The sequence below is a fragment of the Tachyglossus aculeatus genome, chromosome 1 (genome assembly GCF_015852505.1).
Source record: "Tachyglossus aculeatus isolate mTacAcu1 chromosome 1, mTacAcu1.pri, whole genome shotgun sequence".
Classification (NCBI taxonomy): domain Eukaryota; kingdom Metazoa; phylum Chordata; class Mammalia; order Monotremata; family Tachyglossidae; genus Tachyglossus; species Tachyglossus aculeatus.
This window is the reverse complement of record NC_052066.1, coordinates 9,829,105-9,850,717: the sequence shown is the minus strand read 5'-3', so window position 1 is coordinate 9,850,717 and position 21,613 is coordinate 9,829,105. Positions and strand designations below refer to the sequence as shown.

Below are 21,613 nucleotides of genomic sequence, written 5' to 3'. Positions count from 1 at the left end.
AAAGCACTGTTCTAAGTGCTGGGGAGGTTACAGGGTGATCAGGTTGTCCCACGGGGGGCTCACAGTCTTCATCCCCATTTTACAGATGAGGTCACTGAGGCGCAGAGAAGTGAAGTGACTTGTCCAAAGTCACACAGCTGACAAGTGGTGGAGCCGGGATTTGAACCCACGACCTCTGACTCCAAAGGCCGGGCTCTTTCCACTGAGCCACGCTGCTAAGCCACAACTCACTCATTTTTGAAGGCCAGGTTTCATTCATCCTGTGAGCGCCCCGTGGGACAACCTGATCACCTTGTAACCTCCCCAGTGCTTAGAACAGCGCTTTGCACAGAGTACGTGCTTAATACATGCCATCATTATTATTATTCCCTTGGCCCCAGTTACCTCATCCGTAAAATGGGGATGAAGACTGTGAGCCCCCCGTGGGACAACCTGATCACCTTGTAACCTCCCCAGTGCTTAGAACAGTGCTTTGCACATAGTAAGCGCTTAATAAATGCCATTATTATTATTATTTTTATTATTATTATTATTATTATTATTCCCTTGGCCCCAGTTACCTCATCCGTAAAATGGGGATGAAGACTGTGAGCCCCCCGTGGGACAACCTGATCACCTTGTAACCTCCCCAGTGCTTAGAACAGTGCTTTGCACATAGTAAGCGCTTAATAAATGCCATTATTATTATTATTATTATTATTCCCTTGGCCCCAGTTCCCTCATCTGTAAAATGGGGATGAAGACTGTGAGCCTCCCGTGGGACAACCTGATCACCTTGTAACCTCCCCAGTGCTTAGAACAGTGCTTTGCACATAGTAAGTGCTTAATAAATGCCATCATTATTATTATTATTCATTCCTTCAATCATACTTGTTGAGCGCTTACTGTGTGCAGAGCACTGTACTAAGCATTTGGAAAGTACAATTTGGCACCAGATAGAAACAGTCTCTAACCAACAATGGGCTCATAGTCTAGAAGGGGGAGAGAGACAACAAAACAAGTTGACAGGTGTCAATACCATCAAAATGAACAGAATTATAGCTATATAGAGAAGCAGCGTGGCTCAGTGGAAAGAGCCCGGGCTTTGGAGTCAGAGGTCATGGGTTCAAATCCTGGCTCCGCCAACTGTCAGCTGTGTGACTTTGGGCAAGTCACTTCACTTCTCTGGGCCTCAGTTCCCTCATCTGGAAAATGGGGGTGAAGACTGTGAGCCCCCCGTGGGACAGCCTGATCACCTTGTAATCTCCCCAGCGCTTAGAACAGTGCTTTGCAATCGATCAATCAATCAATCGTATTTACTGAGCGCTTACTGTGTGCAGAGCACTGTACTAAGCGCTTGGGAAGTACAAGTTGGCGACACATGGAGACAGTCCCTACCCAACAGTGGGCTCACAGTCTAAAAGGGGAAGACAGAGAACAAAACCAAACATACTAACAAAATAAAATAAAACAAAATAAAAATAATAGCAAGCGCTTAATAAATGCTATTATTATTATTATTATTAATGAAATGAATAGAGCAATAAATATATACATATATACACCAGTGCTGTGGGGAGGGAAAGGGGGCAGAGAAGAGGGAGGGAGTGGGGGCGATGGGGAGGGGAGAAGGAGCAGGGAAAAGTTGGGGGGCTCAGTCTGGGTTTCAGTGGGGCTTGGCTTTTCCTTCCTTCCTTCCTTCCTTCAATCGTATTTATTGAGCGCTTACTGTGTGCAGAGCACTGTACTAAGCGCTTGGGAAGTACAAGTTGGCAACATACAGAGACAGTCCCTACCCAACAGCGGGCTCACAGTCTAGAAGGGGGGAGACAGACAACAAAACAAAACATATTAACAAAATAAAATAAATAGAATAAATATGTACAAATAAAATAAATAAATAGAGTAATAAATCTGTACAAACATATATACACGTGCTGTGGGGAGGGGAAGGAGTTATGGCGGGGGGATGGGGAGAGGAAGGAAGGCTCAGTCTGGGAAGGCTGAATATTGTAAATATTGTAAATATTCATTCATTCAATCGTATTGATTGAGCGCTTACTGTGTGCAGAGCACTGTACTAAGCGCTTGGGAAGTCCAAGTCGGCAACATCTAGAGATGGTCCCTACCCAACAGCGGGCTCACAGTCTAGAAGGGGGAGACAGACAACAAAACAAAACATATTAACAAAATAAAATAAATAGAATAAATATGCTTTGACAGGAAAACGAGCAAAAGAGAACGAGACCCCATGCGTGGTGTTGCACATTTGATTATTATTATTATTATTATTATTATTATTATTATTATTATTAGAGAAGCAGTGTGGCTCAGTGGAAAGAGCCTGGGCTTTGGAGTCAGAGGTCATGGGTTCAAATCAGTGGGCTCACAGTCTAGAAGACTGTGTCACGTGTCAGCTGTGTGACTTTGGGCAAGTCACTTCACTTCTCTGTGCCTCAGTTACCTCATCTGAAAAATGGGGATTAAGAACATGAGCCCCAAAAGTGGGACAACCTGATCACCTTGTAACTTCCCCATATGTATATATGTTTGTACACATTTATTACTCTATTTATTTTATTTGTACATATTTATTCTATTTATTTTATTTTGTTAATACGTTTTGTTTTGTTGTCTGTCTCCCCCTTCTAGACTGTGAGCCCACTGTTGGGTAGGGGCCGTCTCTACATGTTGCCGACTTGGACTTCCCAAGCGCTTAGTACAGTGCTCGGCACACAGTAAGCGCTCAATAAATACGACTGAATCAATGAATGAACAGGGGCTCGATAAATATGATTAACCAACTGACTGACATTCTAGACTGTAAGCCCGTTGCTGGGTAGGGACCGTCTCTGTTGCCAATTTGTACTTTCCAAGCGCTTAGTCCAGTGCCCTGCACACAGTAAGCGCTCAATAAATACGATTGAATCAATGAATGAACAGGGGCTCAATAAATATGATTAACCGACTGACTGACATTCTAGACTGTAAGCCCGTTGCTGGGTACGGACCGTCTCTGTTGCCGACTTGTACTTTCCAAGCGCTTAGTCCAGTGCTCTGCACACAGTAAGCGCTCAATAAATACGATTGAATCAATGAATGAACAGGGGCTCGATAAATATGATTAACCGACTGATTGACATTCTACACTGTAAGCCCGTTAGGTAATAATAATAATGGTATTTGTTAGGTACAGACCGTCTCTGTTGCCGATTTGTACTTTCCAAGCGCTTAGTCCACTGCTCTACACACAGTAAGCGCTCAATAAATACGACTGAATCAATGAATGAACAGTGCTTTGCACATTGCAAGCGCTTAATAAATGCCATCATCATTATTATTCAATGGTATTTATTGAGCGCTTACTGTGTGCAGAGCACTGGACTAAGCGCTTGTAAAGTACAATTTGGCAACATATAGAGACGATCCCTACCCCACAACGGGCTCACGGGCTAGAAGGGGGAGGCGGGTGACACAATAAAACATCTGGAAAATGGGGATGAAGCCTGTGAACCCACGTGGGACAACCTGATGACCTTGTATCCCCCTCAGTGCTCAGAATAGTGCTTGGCACATAGTAAGCGCTAAACCAATACCATTATTATTATCATTATCATTATTATTATTATTATTATTATTATTACTAGGCCTCTCCTCGGGGAGAGGAAAGGGAGGTGGGATCCGGGCCTTACTTGTTCCTGGAGGCTCTGGGCCAGAGCCTGTTGAAGTTCTTGCTCCTCTCTCTCCCGCTCCATATCGTACTGCTGGAGCCAGGCGACCTCCCCCTGGGAGCCCTCCGGGGTTTTGTTTTCTTTGTTCTCGTCGAAGTCTTTGGCTATCTCGGGGAAGCCGGCGGGACCTGACCAAGCGGAAGAAAAAAGGAAAACGGGGTGCTCGTTCAGCGCTTATGTGCGAAGCAATCACTCATTCGATGGTAGTAGCAATAATGATGGTATAATGATGGTATCATGATACCAATGATGGTATTTGTTCAGTGCTTACTATGTGCCGAGCACCATCCTAAGCACTGGGGGAGATCAATCAATCAATCAATCAATCGTATTTATCGAGCGCTTACTGTGTGCAGAGCACTGTACTAAGCGCTTGGGAAGTCCAAGTTGGCAACATAGAGAGACGGTCCCTACCCAACAGTGGGCTCACAGTCTAGAAGGGGGAGACAGAGAACAAAACCAAACATATTAACAAAATAAAATAAATAGAATAGATATGTACAAGTAAAATAAATAAAGAGAGTAATAAATCCATACAAACATACATACAGGTGCTGTGGGGAAGGGAAGGAGGTAAGACGGAGGATGAAGGGGGGGTGAGGGGGAGAGGAGGAGGGAGCCTCTCCAGCTCTATCCCTCTCCCACGTCTGCTCCCTCTTCCTCTCCAACTCCTTCCCTCTCCCATTCCTGCTCCCTCTTCCTCTCCGGCTCCTTCCCTCTCCCATTCCTGCTCCCTCTTCCTCTCCAGCTCCTTCCCTCTCCCATTCCTGCTCCCTCTTCCTCTCCAGCTCCTTCCCTCTCCCATTCCTGCTCCCTCTTCCTCTCCAGCTCCTTCCCTCTCCCATTCCTGCTCCCTCTTCCTCTCCGGCTCCTTCCCTCTCCCATTCCTGCTCCCTCTTCCTCTCCAGCTCCTTCCCTCTTCCACCTGCTCCCTTTTCCTCTCTAGCTCCTTCCCTCTCCCATTCCTGCTGCCTCTTCCTCTCCAGCTCCTTCCCTCTCCCATTCCTGCTCCCTCTTCCTCTCCAGCTCCTTCCCTCTCCCATTCCTGCTGCCTCTTCCTCTCCAGCTCCTCCCCTCTCTCATGCCTGCTCCCTCTTCCTCTCCAGCTCCTTCCCTCTCCCATCCCTGCTCCCTCTCCCACTCCCTATGTTACATACGTTACAACAGTAATGTATGTACAGTATGTAAGTATGTAACGGTAATGTACAACGGAGATACGTTACAACAGTAAACAGACACATTCCCTTTCCGCAGGGAGCTTACAGCCCACAGGTCTGTCTCCCCGCCACAGACGGTAAGCTCCTTGCGGGAAGGAATGTGCCGTTTCTGGTTCATTCATTCATTCATTCAATCGTATTTATTGAGCGCTTACTGTGTGCAGAGCACTGGACTAAGCGCTTGGGAAGTCCAAGCTGGCAGCATATAGAGACGGTCCCTACCCAACAGCGGGCTCACAGTCGAGAAGGGGGAGACAGAAAACAAAACAAAATATAGTAACAAAATAAAATAAATAGAATAGATATGCACAAGTAAAATAGAGTAATAGAGTAATAAATAGTAGAGTAATTCATTCAATCGTATTTATTGAGCGCTTACTGTGTGCAGGGCACCGGACTAAGCGCTTGGGAAGTCCAAGTTGGCAACATCTAGAGACAGTCCCTACCCAACAGCGGGCTCACAGTCTAGAAGGGGGAGACAGAAAACAAAACAAAATATAGTAACAAAATAAAATAAATAGAATAGATATGCACAAGTAAAATAGAGTAATAGAGTAATAAATAGTAGAGTAATTCATTCAATCGTATTTATTGAGCGCTTACTGTGTGCAGGGCACCGGACTAAGCGCTTGGGAAGTCCAAGTTGGCAACATCTAGAGACAGTCCCTACCCAACAGCGGGCTCACAGTCTAGAAGGGGGAGACAGAAAACAAAACAAAATACAGTAACAAAATAAAATAAATAGAATAGATATGTACAAGTAAAATAGAGTAATAGAGTAATAAATAGTAGAGTCATTCATTCATTCGAATTTATTGAGCGCTTACTGTGTGCAGAGCACTGGACTAAGCGCTTGGGAAGTACAAGTTGGCAATCAATCAATCATATTTACTGAGCGCTTACTGTATGCAGAGCACTGTACTAAGCGCTTGGGAAGTCCAAGTCGGCAACATCTAGAGACGGTCCCTACCCAACAGCGGGCTCACAGGCTAGAAGGGGGAGACAGACAACAAAACAAAACATAGTAACAAAATAAAATAAATAGAATAGATATGTACAAGTAAAACAAATTAATAAAGTAATAGAGTAATAAATAGTAGAGTAATTCATTCAATTGTATTTATTGAGCGCTTACTGTGTGCAGAGCACTGGACTAAGCACTTGGGAAGTCCAAGTTGGCAACACAGAGAGACGGTCCCTACCCAACAGCGGGCTCACAGTCTAGAAGGGGGAGACAGACAACAAAACATATTAACAAAATAAAATATAGAATAAATATGTACAAATAAAATAAATAGAGTAATAAATCCGTACAAACATCTATACATATATACAGGTGCTGTGGGGAAGGGAAGGAAGTAAGGCAGTGGGGATGGAGAAGGGGAGGAGGGGGAGTATGGTTATACTGTACTCTCCCCGTACAGTGTTCTGCACATGGTAAACGCTCCTTAAATACAGGATGTGGGTTCTAATCCCGACTCCGCCACCTGTCTGCTGTGTGACCTTGGGCAAGCCACTTAATAATAATGCTGATGACCTGACACCTGTCCACATGTTTTGTTTTGTTGTCTGTCTCCCCCTTCCAGACTGTGAGCCCGTTGTTGGGTAGGGACCGTCTCTCTAGGTTGCCCACTTGTACTTCCCAAGCGCTTAGTCCAGTGCTCTGCACACAGTAAGCGCTCAATAAATACGATTGAATGAATGAATAATAATAATAATGGCATTTATTAAGCACTTACTATGCGCAAAGCACTGTTCTAAGCACTGGGGAGGTTACAAGGTGAACAGGTTGTCCCACGTGGGGCTCACAGTCTTCATCCCCATTTTACAGGTGAGGTAACCGAGGTACCGAGAAGTTAAGAGAAGCAGCGTGGCTCAGTGGAAAGAGCCTGGGCTTTGGAGTCAGAGGTCATGGGTTCAAATCCCGGCTCTGCCAACTGTCAGCTGTGTGACTCTGGGCAAGTCACTCTGGGCCTCAATTACCTCATCTGGAAAATGGGGATTAAGACTGTGAGCCCCACGTGGGACAACCTGATCACCCTGCAACCTCCCCAGTGCTTAGAACAGTGCTTTGCAAATAGTAAGCGCTTAATAAATGCCATCGTTATAAGGATTTGGCGAAGCGGCATGGCTTGGCGGCTACAGCCTGGGCTTGGGAGTTGGAAGGACTTCTAGACTGTGAGCCCGTTGTTGGGTAGGGATTGTCTCCATCTGTTGCCGACTTGTAGTTTCCAAGCGCTTAGTCCAGTGCTCTGCACACAGGAAGCGCTCAATAAATACGATTGATTGAATGAACGAAGGACCTGGGTTTTAATCCCAGCTCCGCCACCTGTCTGCTTTCTCCCCTCTGCCGTCTTGAAATTCCTCCTGCCTTCAAGACGTCTCTACTTGGCCGTTCTCCCTTCACTTCACGCTTAACGTGTTCCACTGTCCCCTCCCAAGCGCTCAGTACAGTGCTAGGCACATAGGAAGCGCTCAATAAAGACCACTGCCTGACTGCTTGCTGTTTGATGGGGAAAAGACGGGTGACGAGAAGGATTTGGAGAAGCGGCGTAGCTTAGTGGCTAGAGCTGGGGCTTGGGAGTCGGAAGGACTTCTCGACTGTGAGCCCGTTGTTGGGTAGGGATTGTCTCCATCTGTTGCCGATTTGTGGTTTCCAAGCGCTTAGTCCAGTGCTCTGCACACAGAAAGCGCTCAATAAATACGATTGATTGAATGAACGAAGGACCTGGGTTTTAATCCCAGCTCCGCCACCTGTCTGCTTTCTCCCCTCTGCCGTCTTGAAATTCCTCCTGCCTTCAAGACGTCTCTACTTGGCCGTTCTTCCGTCACCTCACGCTTAACATGCCCAAAGCAGAACTCCTCATCTTCCCACGTAAACCCTGTCCTCCCTGTGACTTTCCCATCACTGTAGACGGCACCACCATCCTTCCCGTCTCACAAGCCTCCAACCTTCGTGTTATCAGTCATTCAATCGTACTGACAGTCAGAAGGGCATGGGTTCTAATCCAGGCTCTGCCGTTTGTCTGCTGGGTGACCTTGGGCAAGTCACTTTACTTCTCAGGGCCTCAGTTTCCTCCTCTGTAAAATGGAAGACTGTGAGCCCCATGGGGGACAGGGACCGCGTTCAAATCGAGTCGCTTGTATCCCACCACAGCACTTAGTACGGTGCCTGGCACATAGTAAGCGCTTAACTAATGCCATCATTATTACAGTACAACAGAGTTGGCAGGCAGGTTTCCTGCCCACAACAAGTCTACAGTCCAGAGTTAGTCGATCAATCAGTCGATCAATTGTATTTATTGAGTACTTACTACGTGCAGAGCAGCGGAGTAAGTGCTTGAGAGACTATACTGTAACAGGGTCAGTAGACACGTTCCCTGCCCACAAGGAGCTGACGGTCTAGACTGGGAGACAGACATGAATAGAATCCTGAATCCCGGGTTCGAATCCCAGCTCCCCCAATTGTCAGCTGTGTGACTTTGGGCAAGTCACTTAACTTCTCTGAGCCTCAGTTATCTCATCCGTAAAATGGGAATGAAGACTGTGAGCCCCACGTGGGACAACCTGATCACCTTGTAACCTCCCCAGCGCTTAGAACAGTGCTTTGCACATAATAAGCGCTTAATAAATGCTATTATTATTATTATTATTATTGAGCGCTTGGGAAGTCCAAGTTGGCAACATATAGAGACGGTCCCTACCCAACAGCGGAATCCTCTCTCTCATTCAACCCACATATTCCATCCGTTACTAAATCCGGCCGGTTCCACCTTCACAACGTCACTAAAATCCTCCCTTTCCTCTCCATCCAAACCTTTGCCATGTTAATCCAACCCCTCATCCTCCCCTGCCTCGCTTGCTGCATCAGCCTCCTTGCTGACCTCCCAGCCTCCTGTCTCTCCAGTCCAGACTTCGCCCGGTTGTCCGATCATTTTCCTACAAAAACGCTCAGTCTATATATCCATATATCTTTTAGACTGTGAGCCCACTGTTGGGTAGGGACTGTCCTATATGTTGCCAACTTGTACTTCCCAAGCGCTTAGTACAGTGCTCTGCACACAGTAAGCCCTGAATAAATACGATTGATTGATTGATTGATATATCTCCACTCCTCAAGGAATTCCAGTGGTTGCCCATCCAACTCCTCATAAAACAGAAAGTCGTCACCATGGGCTTCAAAGCCGTCCATCCCCTGGGCCCCTCCTCCCTTACCTCGCTACTCTCCTTCTCCATCCCAGCCCGCACCCTCCGCTCCTCTGGTGCCGCTAGCCTCCTCACTGTCCTTCGATCCTGTGCTCTCTGACTCGTGAAGCAGACCACCCACCCCTTGTTGGACTCAGTCGGGGCATGGCGGGGCAGGGGGACTTGTTGGACAACTCTTGGATGTGTGGAGTAGTTAACTAGGGAGGAAAGATCCATTTCATGGGGGCTAAAAGATTCTTTACGCAGAAGACTCCTCTCCCTCATCCTCCTTCTCTCCCTCATCTCCTTCCTCCTCTCCTTCTCCCCCTCCCCCTTTTCCTCTTCTTCCTCTTCTCCCTCTCCCTCCTCTCTCTCCCCCTTTCTTCCTTTCCCTCCTCTCCCTTTCTCCCCTCTCCCTTTCCTCCTCTCCCTTCCCCCCCCTTCCCCCCCTTCCTCCTCTCTCATCATCATCATCATCAATCGTATTTACTGAGCGCTTACTGTGTGCAGAGCACTGTACTAAGCGCTTGGGAAGTACAAATTGGCAACATATAGAGACGGTCCCTACCCAACAGTGGGCTCACAGTCTAAAACTGTGTTAGATGTGTTCAACTATCATCTCTACGCTGATGACACCCAGATCTACATCTACATCTCTGCCCCTGCTCTCTCCCCCTCCCTCCAGGCTCGCATCTCCTCCTGCCTTCAGGACATCTCCATCTGGATGTCCACCCGCCACCTAAAGCTCAACATGTCGAAGACTGAGCTCCTTGTCTTCCCTCCCAAACCTTGTCCTCTCCCTGACTTTCCCATCTCTGTTGACGGCACTACCATCCTTCCCGTCTCACGAGCCCGCAACCTCGATGTCATCCTCGACTCCGCTCTCTCATTCACCCCTCACATCCAAGCCGTCACCCAAACCTGCCAGTCTCAGCTCCGCAACATTGCCAAGATCCGCCCTTTCCTCTCCATCCGAACCGCTACCCTGCTCATTCAAGCTCTCATCCTATCCCGTCTGGACTACTGCACCAGCCTTCTCTCTGATCTCCCATCCTCGTGTCTCTCTCCACTTCAATCCATACTTCATGCTGCTGCCCGGATTATCTTTGTCCAGAAACGCTCTGGGCAGATCTCTCCCCTCCTCAAAAATCTCCAGTGGCTCCCAATCAATCTGCGCATCAGGCAGAAACTCCTCACCCTGGGCTTCAAGGCTGTCCATCCCCTGGCCCCCTCCTACCTCACCTCCCTTCTCTCCTTCTCCAGCCCAGCCCGCAACCTCCGCTCCTCCGCCACTAATCTCCTCACCGTACCTCGTTCTCACCTGTCCCGCTGTCGACCCCCGGCCCACGTCCTCCCCCGGGCCTGGAATGCCCCCAATCCCTCTGCCCCTCCGCCAAGCTAGCTCTCTTCCTCCCTTCAAGGCCCTGCTGAGAGCTCACCTCCTCCAGGAGGCCTTCCCAGACTGAGCCCCTTCCTTCCTCTCCCCCTCGTCCCCCTCTCCATCCCCCCATCTTACCTCCTTCCCTTCCCCACAGCACCTGTATATATGTATATATGGCTGTACATATTTATTACTCTATTTATTTATTTATTTATTTATTTTACTTGTACATTTCTATCCTATTTATCTTATTTTGTTGGTATGTTTGGTTCTGTTCTCTGTCTCCCCCTTTTAGACTGTGAGCCCACTGTTGGGTAGGGACTGTCTCTATGTGTTGCCAATTTGTACTTCCCAAGCGCTTAGTACAGTGCTCTGCACATAGTAAGCGCTCAATAAATACGATTGATTGATTGATTGATTGATAAAAGGGGGACACAGAGAACAAAACGAAACATACTAACGAAATGAAATAAATAGATATGTACAAGCAAAATAAATAAATAAATAAATAGAGTAATAAATATGCACAAACATATATACATATATACTCTCTCTTTCCCTCCTTTATAATGATGGCATTTATTAAGCGCTTACTATGTGCAGAGCACTGTTCTAAGCGCTGGGGAGGTTACAAGGTGATCAAGTTGTCCCACGTGAGGCTCACAGTCTTAATCCCCATTTTACAGATGAGGGAACGGAGGCTCAGAGAAGTTAAGTGACTTGCCCAAGGTCACACAGCAGACGTGGTGGAGTCGGTATTCGAACCCATGACCTCCGAATCCAAAGCCCATGCTCTATCCACTGAGCCATGCTGCTTTTCCTTTCCCATTCCTCCTCTCCCTTCCCCGCTTCCACTCCCCCCCTTTCCCCTCTCCACACTGAGAAACAGCATGGCTCATTGGAAAGAGCCCGGGCTTTGGAGTCAGAGGTCACGGGTTCAAATCCCAGCTCTGCCACTTGTCAGCTGGGTGACTTTGGGCAAGTCGCTTCACTTCTCTGGGCCTCAGTTACCTCATCTGGAGAATGGGGATTAAGTCTGTGAGCCCCACGTGGGACAACTTCATTACCTTGTCTCTACCCCAGCGCTTAGAACAGTGCTTTGCACATAGTAAGCGCTTAATAAATGCCATCATCATCATCATCTCCCCGCCGACCCCTCACCCTCATCCTGCCTCTGGCCCGGAATGCCCTCCCTCCTCAAATCCCACAGACGACGACTCTCCCCATCACGTCAAAGCCTTCCTGAAGGCCCACCTCCTCCCAGAGGCCTTCCCAGACTAAGCCCCTCCTTTCCTCTTCTCCCACTCCCTTCTGCGTCGCCCCGACTCGCTCCCCTAATAATAATGATGGCATTTATTAAGCGCTTACTACGTGCAAAGCACTGTTCTAAGCGCTGGGGAGGTTACAAGGTGATCGGGTTGTCCCACGGGGGGGGGGCTCACAGCCTTAACCCCCATTTTACAGATGAGGCAACTGAGGCCCAGAGAAGTGAAGTGACTTGCCCAAAGTCACACGGGTGACAATTGGCCGAGCCTGGATTTGAACCCATGACCTCTGACTCCAAAAGCCGTGCGCTATTCCGCTGAGCCACGCTGCTTCCCTATGTTTGTTTCTAATAATTTGTAATAATAATAAATTATATATATTATATATAATAAACGATACTAATGTTTGTACATATTTATTACTCTATTTTACTTGTACATATCTATTCTATTTATTTTATTTTGTTAGTATGTTTGGTTTTGTTCTCTGTCTCCCCCCTTCTAGACTGTGAGCCCACTGTTGGGTAGGGACAGTCTCTAGATGTTGCCAACTTGTACTTCCCAAGCGCTTAGTACAGTGCTCTGCACACAGTAAGCGCTCAATAAATATGATTGATTGATTGATTGATTCCCTTCCTTCATCCCCCCTCCCAGCCCCACACCACTTATGTCCACATCCCTCATTTATTGACTTCTACTCATGTCTGCCTCCACCCTCTAGACTGTAACGCTTTTTTGGGCAGGGAATGCGTCTTTTACAGTGATATTCAATCGTACTTATTGAGCGCTTACTGTGTGCAGAGCACTGTGCTAAGCGCTTGGGAAATACAAGTTGGCAACATATAGAGACGGTCCCTACCCGACAGCGGGCTCACAGTCTAGAAGTCTATATCTAGAAGTCTAGATATAATTGCGTCCTCCCAAGTACAGCGCTCTGCACACAGCGTGGCTCAGTGGAAAGAGCCCGGGCTTGGGAGTCAGAGGTCATGGGTTCTAATCCCGGCTCCACCGCTTCTCAGTTGTGTGACTTTGGGCAAGTCACTTCACGTCTCTGGGCCCCAGTGACCTCATCTGTAAAATGGGGATTAAGACTGTGAGCCCCGAGGGACAACCTGATCACCTTGTAACCTCCCCAGCGCTTAGAACAGTGCTTTGCACATAGTAAGCACTTAATAAATGCTATTATTATTATTATTATTATTATTATTATTATTATCTCAGCATGGCTCAGTGGAAAAAGCCCAGGCTTTGGAGTCAGAGGTCATGGGTTTAAATCCCAGCTCCGCCGCTTCTCAGCTGTGTGACTTTGGGCAAGTCACTTCACTTCTCTGGGCCTCAGTGACCTCATCTGTAAAATGGAGATTAATACTATGAGCCCCCCATGGGACAATCTGATCACCCTGTATCCTTCCCAGAGCTTAGAACAGTGCTTTGCACATAGTAAGCGCTTAATAAATGCCATTATTATTATTAAGTCACTTCACTTCTCTGGGCCTCAGTGACCTCATCTGTCAAATGGGGATTAAGATTGTGAGCCGCACGTGGGGCAACTTGAAGACCTTGTAGAAGAGCAGCGTGGCTCGGTGGAAAGAGCCTGGGCTTTGGAGTCAGAGGTCATGGGTTCAAATTCCGGGCCAGACACTTGTCAGCTGGGTGACTTTGGGCAAGTCACTTCACTTCTCTGGGCCTCAGTTACCTCATCTGGAAAATGGGGATTAAGACTGTGAGCCCCACGTGGGACAACCTGATCACCTTGTAACCTCCCCAGCACTTAGAACAGTGCTTTGCACATAGTAAACACTTAATAAATGCCATCATTATTATTATTATTATCTGTCAAATGGGGATTAAGACTGTGAGCCCCACGTGGGGCAACTTGATGACCTTGTATCTACTCCAGCGCTTATAACAGTGCTTGGCACTTGGTAAGCACTTAAATGTTGCCAACTTGTACTTCCCAAGTGCTTAGTCCAGTGCTCGGCACACAGTAAGCGCTCAATAAATACGATTGAATGAATGAATAAATAATCAATCGTATTTATTGAGCGCTTACTGTGTGCAGAGCACTGTACTAAGCACTTGGGAAGTACAAGTTGGCAACATATAGAGACAGTCCCTAACCAACAGTGGGCTCACAAGTCTAAAAGGGGGAGATACCATCATCTCAAGTCCCTTAACTTCTCTGTACCTCAGTCACCTCATCTGTAAAATGGGGATGAAGAGTGAGCCCCACGTGTGGCAACCTGATCACCTTGTATTCACCCCAGCACTTAGTACAGTTACTCTTTTTATTTATTAATTTATTGTACTTGTACATATCTATTCTATTTATTTTATTTTGTTAATATGTTTGTTTTTTTTTTCTCTGTCTCCCCCTTCTAGACTGTGAGCCCACTGTTGGGTAGTGACCGTCTCTATATGTTGCCAACTTAGACTTCCCAAGCACCTAGTCCAGTGCTCTGCACACAGTAAGCGCTCAATAAATACGACTGACTGATTGATAGTAAGCGCTTAACAAATACCATCATCATCAGTAGGTGCTCAATAAATATGAGCACCTTGTCACCTTCCCTTCCCCACAGCACCTGTATATATGTTTGTACATATTTATTACCCTATTTATTTATTTATTTTACTTGTACATATCTATTCTATTTATTTTATTTTGTTAGTATGTTTGGTTTTGTTCTCTGTCCCCCCCTTTTAGACTGTGAGCTCACTGTTGGGGAGGGACTGTCTCTATATGTTGCCAGCTTGGACTTCCCAAGCACTTAGTACAGTGCTCTGCACACCGTAAGCACTCAATAAAATGATTGATTGATAGTAAGCGCTTAACAAATACCATCATCATCAGTAGGTGCTCAATGAATGAGCACCTTGTCACCTTCCCTTCCCCACAGCACCTGTATATATGTATATATGCTTGTACATATTTATTACTCTATTTATTTATTTATTTTACTGGTACATATCTATTCTATTTATTTTGTTTTGTTAGTATGTTTGGTTTTGTTCTCTGTCTCCCCCTTTTAGACTGTGAGCCCGCTGTTGGGTAGGGACCGCCTCTATATGTTGCCAACTTGGACTTTCCAAGCACTTAGTACAGTGCTCTGCACATAGTAAGCGCTCAATAAATACGATTGATGATGATGATGATGACGATATGTTGCCAACTTGGACTTCCCAAGCACTTAGTCCAGCGCTCTGCACCCCGTAAGCGCTCAATAAATACGACTGAACGAATGAATGAACAAATAATCAATCCATCGTATGTACTGAGTAAGCGCTCAATAAAGACGATTGAATGAATGAATGAACAAATAATCAATCAATCCATCGTATTTATTAAGTGCTCAACAAATACGATCGATTGATTGATTGATAGTAAGCGCTTAACAAATACCATCATCATCAGTAGGTGCTCAATAAATACGACTGAACGAATGAATGATAGATGGATTTCGGAGATGGGAATAATCGTCAGGTGCCCGAATTTGGGCTCTTTTGGGAATCGCGCCAGCTCCGGGATGGTTTCCCCCCCCGCCCCGCCCCGCCGGCGCGGCCTACCCAGCTCCGGGGCCGGCCGGGGCCTGTCGGGCTCCGCGGGGTCCGGGCGCGGGGGGGTCTCCAGGCCGTCGTCCTCGGCGAAGCCGGTGTCCGGGCTGCTGGTGGGCTTGTCGTCGCCGGCGGGGCCGTCGTCGTCGCGGGCCGGGGGCTGGGGTCCCTCCCTCCTGCTGATCTCCAGGACGGCGGCCAGCACTTCGTCCTCGCTCAGCCCCTCCAGGCCCGCCTCGCCCGGGGGGCCCTCCGCCTTGCCGCGTCTCGAACCCTGGACGGGAGAACCGAGCGGGCGCGGGAGGTGGGGTGAGCGGAAGCTCCCGTCCGGGCCGGCCCCGTAGTCGTTGTCACCGGCAAACTACCTACTATCCAACACGTTACACCTAATACAGTTTATAACAGCTAATCAATCAATCAATCGTATGTATTGAGCGCTTACTGTGTGCAGAGCACTGGACTAAGCGCTCGGGAAGCACAAGTTGACAACATCTAGAGACGGTCCCGACCCAACAGTGGGATTTCCCAAGCACTTATTGATTCATTCATTCATCCAATCGTATTTATTGAGCGCTTACTGTGTGCAGAGCACTGGACTAAGCGCTTGGGAAGTCCAAGTTGGCAACATATAGAGACGGTCCCTACCCAACAGTGGGGTTTCCCAAGCACTTATTGATTCATTCATTCATCCAATCGTATTTATTGAGCGCTTACTGTGGGCGGCGCACTGGACTAAGCGCTTGGGAAGTACAAGTTGGCAACATAGAGAGACGGTCCCTATCCAACGGTGGGGTTTCCCAAGCACTTATTGATTCATTCATTCATCCAATCGTATTTATTGAGCGCTTACTGTGTGCACAGCACTGGACTAAGCGCTTGGGAAGTACAAGCTGGCAACATAGAGAGACGGTCCCTACCCAACAGTGGGGTTTCCCAAGCACTTATTGATTGATTCATTCATCCAATCGTACTTATTGAGCGCTTACTGTGTGCTGAGCACTGGACTAAGCGCTCGGGAAGTACAAGTTGGCAACATCTAGAGATGGTCCCGACCCAACGGTGGGGTTTCCCAAGCACTTATTGATTCATTCATTCATCCAATCGTATTTATTGAGCGCTTACTGTGTGCAGAGCACTGGACTAAGTGCTTGGGAAGTCCAAGTTGGCAACATATAGAGACGGTCCCTACCCAACAGTGGGGTTTCCCAAGCACTTATTGTTCATTCATTCATCCAATCGTATTTATTGAGCGCTTACTGTGTGCAGAGCACTGGACTAAGCGCTTGGGAAGTACAAGCTGGCAACATATAGAGACGGTCCCGACCCAACAGTGGGGTTTCCCAAGCACTTATTGATTCATTCATTCATCCAATCGTATTTATTAAGCGCTTACTGTGTGCACAGCACTGGACTAAGCGCTCGGGAAGCACAAGTTGGCAACATCTAGAGACGGTCCCGACCCAACGGTGGGGTTTCCCAAGCACTTATTGATTCATTCATTCATCCAATCGTATTTATTGAGCGCTTACTGTGTGCAGAGCACTGGACTAAGCGCTTGGGAAGTCCAAGTTGGCAACATATACAGACGGTCCCTACCCAACACTGGGGTTTCCCAAGCACTTATTGATTCACTCATTCATCCAATCGTATTTATTGAGCGCTTACTGTGGGCGGCACACTGTACTAAGCGCTTGGGAAGTCCAAGTTGGCAACATCTAGAGACGGTCCCTACCCAACAGTGGGCTCGCAGTCTAGAAGGTGGGCTCAACAATATAACAATATAACAGTGTATCTGTATACACTGTATACATCTGTATTACTCTATTTATTTATTTATTTTACTTGTACCTATCAATTCTATTTATTGTATTTTGTTAGTATGTTTGGTTTTGTTCTCTGTCTCCCCCTTTTAGACTGTGAGCCCACTGTTGGGTAGGGACCGTCTCTATATGTTGCCAACTTGTACTTCCCAAGCGCTTAGTCCGGTGCTCTGCACACAGTAAGCGCTTAATAAATACGATTGATTGATTGATTGATCTGTATATATGTTTGGACGGACTTATTCCTCTATTTTATTTGTACATGTTTGTTCATATTTATTTGTACATTTGTTTATTCATACACTTATTTGTACTTAGTAATTCATATTAATTTGTACATTTGTACATATTTATTCTATTTATTTTATTTTGTTAACATGTTTTGTTTTGTTCTCTGTCTCCCCCTTCTAGACTGTGAGCCCGCTGCTGGGTAGGGACCGTCTCTATATGTTGCCAACTTGTGCTTTCCAAGCTCTTAGTACAGTGCTCTGCACACAGTAAGCGCTCAATAAATACGATTGAATGAATCCCCCCCTTATCTCCTTCCCCTCCCCACAGCACCTGTACATATATATATATATATTTGTACGTGTTTATTACTCTATTTTCATTTGTACATATTTATTTTATTTTGTTAATATGCTTTGTTTCGTTCTGTCTCCCCCTTCTAGACTGTGAGCCCACTGTTGGGTGGGGACTGTCTCTATATGTCGCCAACTTGGACGTCCCAAGCGCTTAGTACAGTGCTCTGCACACAGTAAGCGCTCAATAAATACGATTGAATGAATGAATGAACAGGAGAAGCAGCGTGGCTTAGTGGCAGGAGCCCGGGCTTGGGAATCAGAGGTCAGGGGTTCAAATCCTGGCTCTGCCTCTTGTCAGCTGGGTGACTTGGGGCAAGTCACTTCACTTCTCTAGGCCTCAGTGACCTCATCTGGAAAATGGGGATGAAGACTGTGAACCCCACGTGGGACAATCTGATCACCTTGTATCATTCATTCAATCGTATTTATTGAGTGCTTACCCTTTTAGACTCTCCCCCCACCACCACTTCAGACTGTGAGCCCACTGTTGGGTAGGGACTGTCTCTATATGTTGCCAATTTGTACTTCCCAAGGGCTTAGTACAGTGCTCTGCACATAGTAAGCGCTCAATAAATACGATTGATGATGATGATGATGTGTGCAGAGCACTGGACTAAGCGCTTGGGAAGGACAAGTTGGCACCACATAGAGCCGGTCCCTACCCAACAGTGGGCTCACAGTCTAGAAGGGGGAGACAGAGAACAAAACATATTAACAAAATAAAATAAATAGAATAAATATGTACAAATAGAATAAATAGAGTAATAAATCTGTACAAGCATATATACAGGTGCTGTGGGGAGGGGAAGGAGGGGGAGAGGGGGCTGAGTGTGGGAAGGCCTCCTGGAGGAGGTGAGCTCTCAGTAGGGCCTTGAAGGGAGGAAGAGAGCCAGCTTGGCGGATGTGCGGAGGGAACAGCACTTTGCACATAGTAAGCGCTAAAAACAAATACTACAATTATTATTCTTCTTCTCTGGGCCTCAGTTCCCTCATCTGTACAATGGGGATGAAGACTGTGAGCCCCCCCGTGGGACAACCTGATCACCTTGTAACCTCCCCAGCGCTTAGAACGGTGCTCTGCAAAGCGCTTAATAAATGCCATCATTAAGTCACTTCACTTCTCTGGGCCTCAGTGACCTCATCTGGAAAATGGGGATGGAGACTGTGAGCCCCCCGTGGGACAACCTGATCACCTTGTATCTACCCCAGTGCTTAGAACAGTGCATGGCACATAGTAAGCATTTAACAAACATCGTCATCATCATAGTACAGTGCTCTGCATACAGTAAGCACTCAATAAATGCGATTGAATGAATAACACAATATACACTATATAAGGTACAACATATTATATAATACGATACATTGCATAATACACAATATACTATTTAACATACAATATATAAATAATGATGGCATTTGTTAAGTGCTTACTATGTGCAAAGCACTGTTCTAAGCGCTGGGGAGGTTACAAGGTGATCAGGTTGTCCCACGGGGGGCTCACAGTCTTCATCCCCATTTTAGAGGTGAGGGAACTGAGGCCCAGGGAAGTGAAGTGACTTGCCCAAAGTCACCCAGCTGACAGTTGGCAGAGCCGGGATTTGAACCCGTGACCTCTGACTCCAAAGCCCGGGCTCTTTCCACTGAGCCACGCTGCTTCTCATGTGCTATAACACATTTTATAATAATACCACGTATTATTATGAGGCAGTATTATGATACACAATACATTATATAACAGTATATGCATTATACAATATATCATACACAATACAATGCATTATACAATATATATCACACTGTAACAATATATACCACACTGTATTGTGTACATCCATGTACAACGCATACTTTATTATTATACAATATCTAATAAATTATTATAATGTATTTTCTACAATATACTACATAATGATGGCATTTACTAAGCGCTTACTATGTGCAAAGCACTGTTCTAAGCGCTGAGAAGCAGCGTAGCTCAGTGGAAAGAGCCTGGGCATTGGAGTCAGAGGTCGCGGGTTCAAATCCCAGCTCCGCCAACAGTCAGCTGAGTGACTCTGGGCAAGTCACTTAGCTTCTCTGGGACTCAGTTACCTCATCTGTAAAATGGGGCTTAAGATTGTGAGCCCCCGCAAGGGACAACCTGATCACCTTGTATCCTCCCCAGCACTTAGAACAGTGCTTGGCACATAGTAAGCGCTTAACAAATACCAAAATTATTATTATTATTATATGACGCATATAGTATGATAATTGTGGAATTTGTTAAGCACTAGGTGCCAAACGCTGTTCTAAGCATTGGGGTAGATATGAGGCAATCAGGTTGGACACAGTCCCTGTCCCACATGGGGCTCTCAGTTTTCATCCCCATTTTTCAGGTGAGGGAACTGAGGCCCAGAGCAGTGAAGTGACTTGCCCAAGGTCACTCGGCAAACAAGTGGCAGAGCCAGGACTAGAACCCAGGTCCTTCTGACTCCCGGGCCCGGGCTCTAGCTGTTAGGCTGGGCTGCTTAATAATAATAATAATGGCATTTGTTAAGCGCTTACTATGTGCAAAGCACTGTTCTAAGTGCTGGGGGGGGATACAATGTGATCAGGTTGTCCCACGTGGGGCTCACAGTCTTAATCCCCATTTTTACAGATGAGGGAACTGAGGCTCAGAGAAGTTAAGTGACTTGCCCAAGGTCACACAGCAGACTTGTGGTGGGGCTGGGATTCGAACCCATGACCTCTGACTCCAAAGCCTGGGCTCTTTCCACTGAGCCACGCTGTTTAAGAGACCATATTGCCCAAGACTCACCCCCTCCACACACACCCCCGCCCTCAGGGAGCTTCCCACCTAGTTTGGGCCCACCTAGCTCAGACTCCAAAGCCCGGGCTCTTTCCACTGAACCACGCTGCTTCTCTAGACCTTCGGCTCGTTCTGAAACTGTGAGCCCGCTGTTGGGTAGGGACCGTCTCCATATGTTGCCGACTTGGACTTCCCAAGCGCTTAGTACAGTGCTCTGCACACAGTAAGCGCTCAATAAATACGAATGAATGAATGAATCAATCAATCGTATTCCTTCCCAGACTGAGCCCCTTCCTTCCTCTCCCCCTCGTCCCCCTCTCCATCCCCCCCATCTTACCTCCTTCCCTTCCGCACAGCACCTGTATATATGTATAGATGTTCGCACATATTTATTACTCTATTTATTTATTTATTTTACCTGTACCTATCTATTCTATTTATTTTATTTTGTTAGTATGTTTGGTTTTGTTGTCCGTCTCCCCCTATTAGACTGTGAGCCCACTGTGGGGTAGGGACCGTCTCTAGATGTTGCCAACTTGGACTTCCCAAGTGCTTAGTCCAGTGCTCTGCACACAGTAAGCGCTCAATAAATACGACTGATTGATTGACTAGTACAGTGCTCTGCACACAGTAAGCGCTCAATAAATACGATTGAATGAATGAATGAGTCAATCAATCAATTGTATTCCTTCCCAGACTGAGCCCCTCCCTTCCTCTCCCCCTCGTCCCCCCCTCCATCCCCCCATCTTACCTCCTTCCCTTCCCCACAGCACCTGTATATATGGATAGATGTTCGCACATATTTATTACTCTATTTATTTATTTTACCTGTACATAGCTATTCTATTTATTTTATTTTGTTAGTCTGTTTGGTTTTGTTCTCCGTCTCCCCCTATTAGACTGTGAGCCCACTGTGGGGTAGGGACCGTCTCTCTATGTTGCCAACTTGGACTTCCCAAGCGCTTAGTCCAGTGCTCTGCACACAGTAAGCGCTCAATAAATACGACTGATGATTGATTGACTAGTACAGTGCTCTGCACACAGTAAGCGCTCAATAAATACGATTGATTGACTAGTCCAGTGCTCTGCACACAGTAAGCGCTCA

The 21,613-nt window shown here is 46.7% G+C and overlaps 1 protein-coding gene across 1 annotated transcript in view; it reads right to left on the bottom strand.

Moving 5' to 3' along the window:
* Nucleotides 1-21,613, bottom strand: part of USP37 (ubiquitin specific peptidase 37) — a 270,227-nt gene that overhangs the window by 46,243 nt on the left and 202,371 nt on the right. Inside the window, exons 18-19 of the mRNA XM_038740830.1 lie at nucleotides 15,326-15,587; nucleotides 3,672-3,838 (exon numbers count right to left, since the gene is read on the bottom strand). Of these exons, the coding sequence (XP_038596758.1) occupies nucleotides 3,672-3,838; nucleotides 15,326-15,587 (429 nt within the window). The remainder of the gene's footprint in view (nucleotides 1-3,671; nucleotides 3,839-15,325; nucleotides 15,588-21,613) is intronic.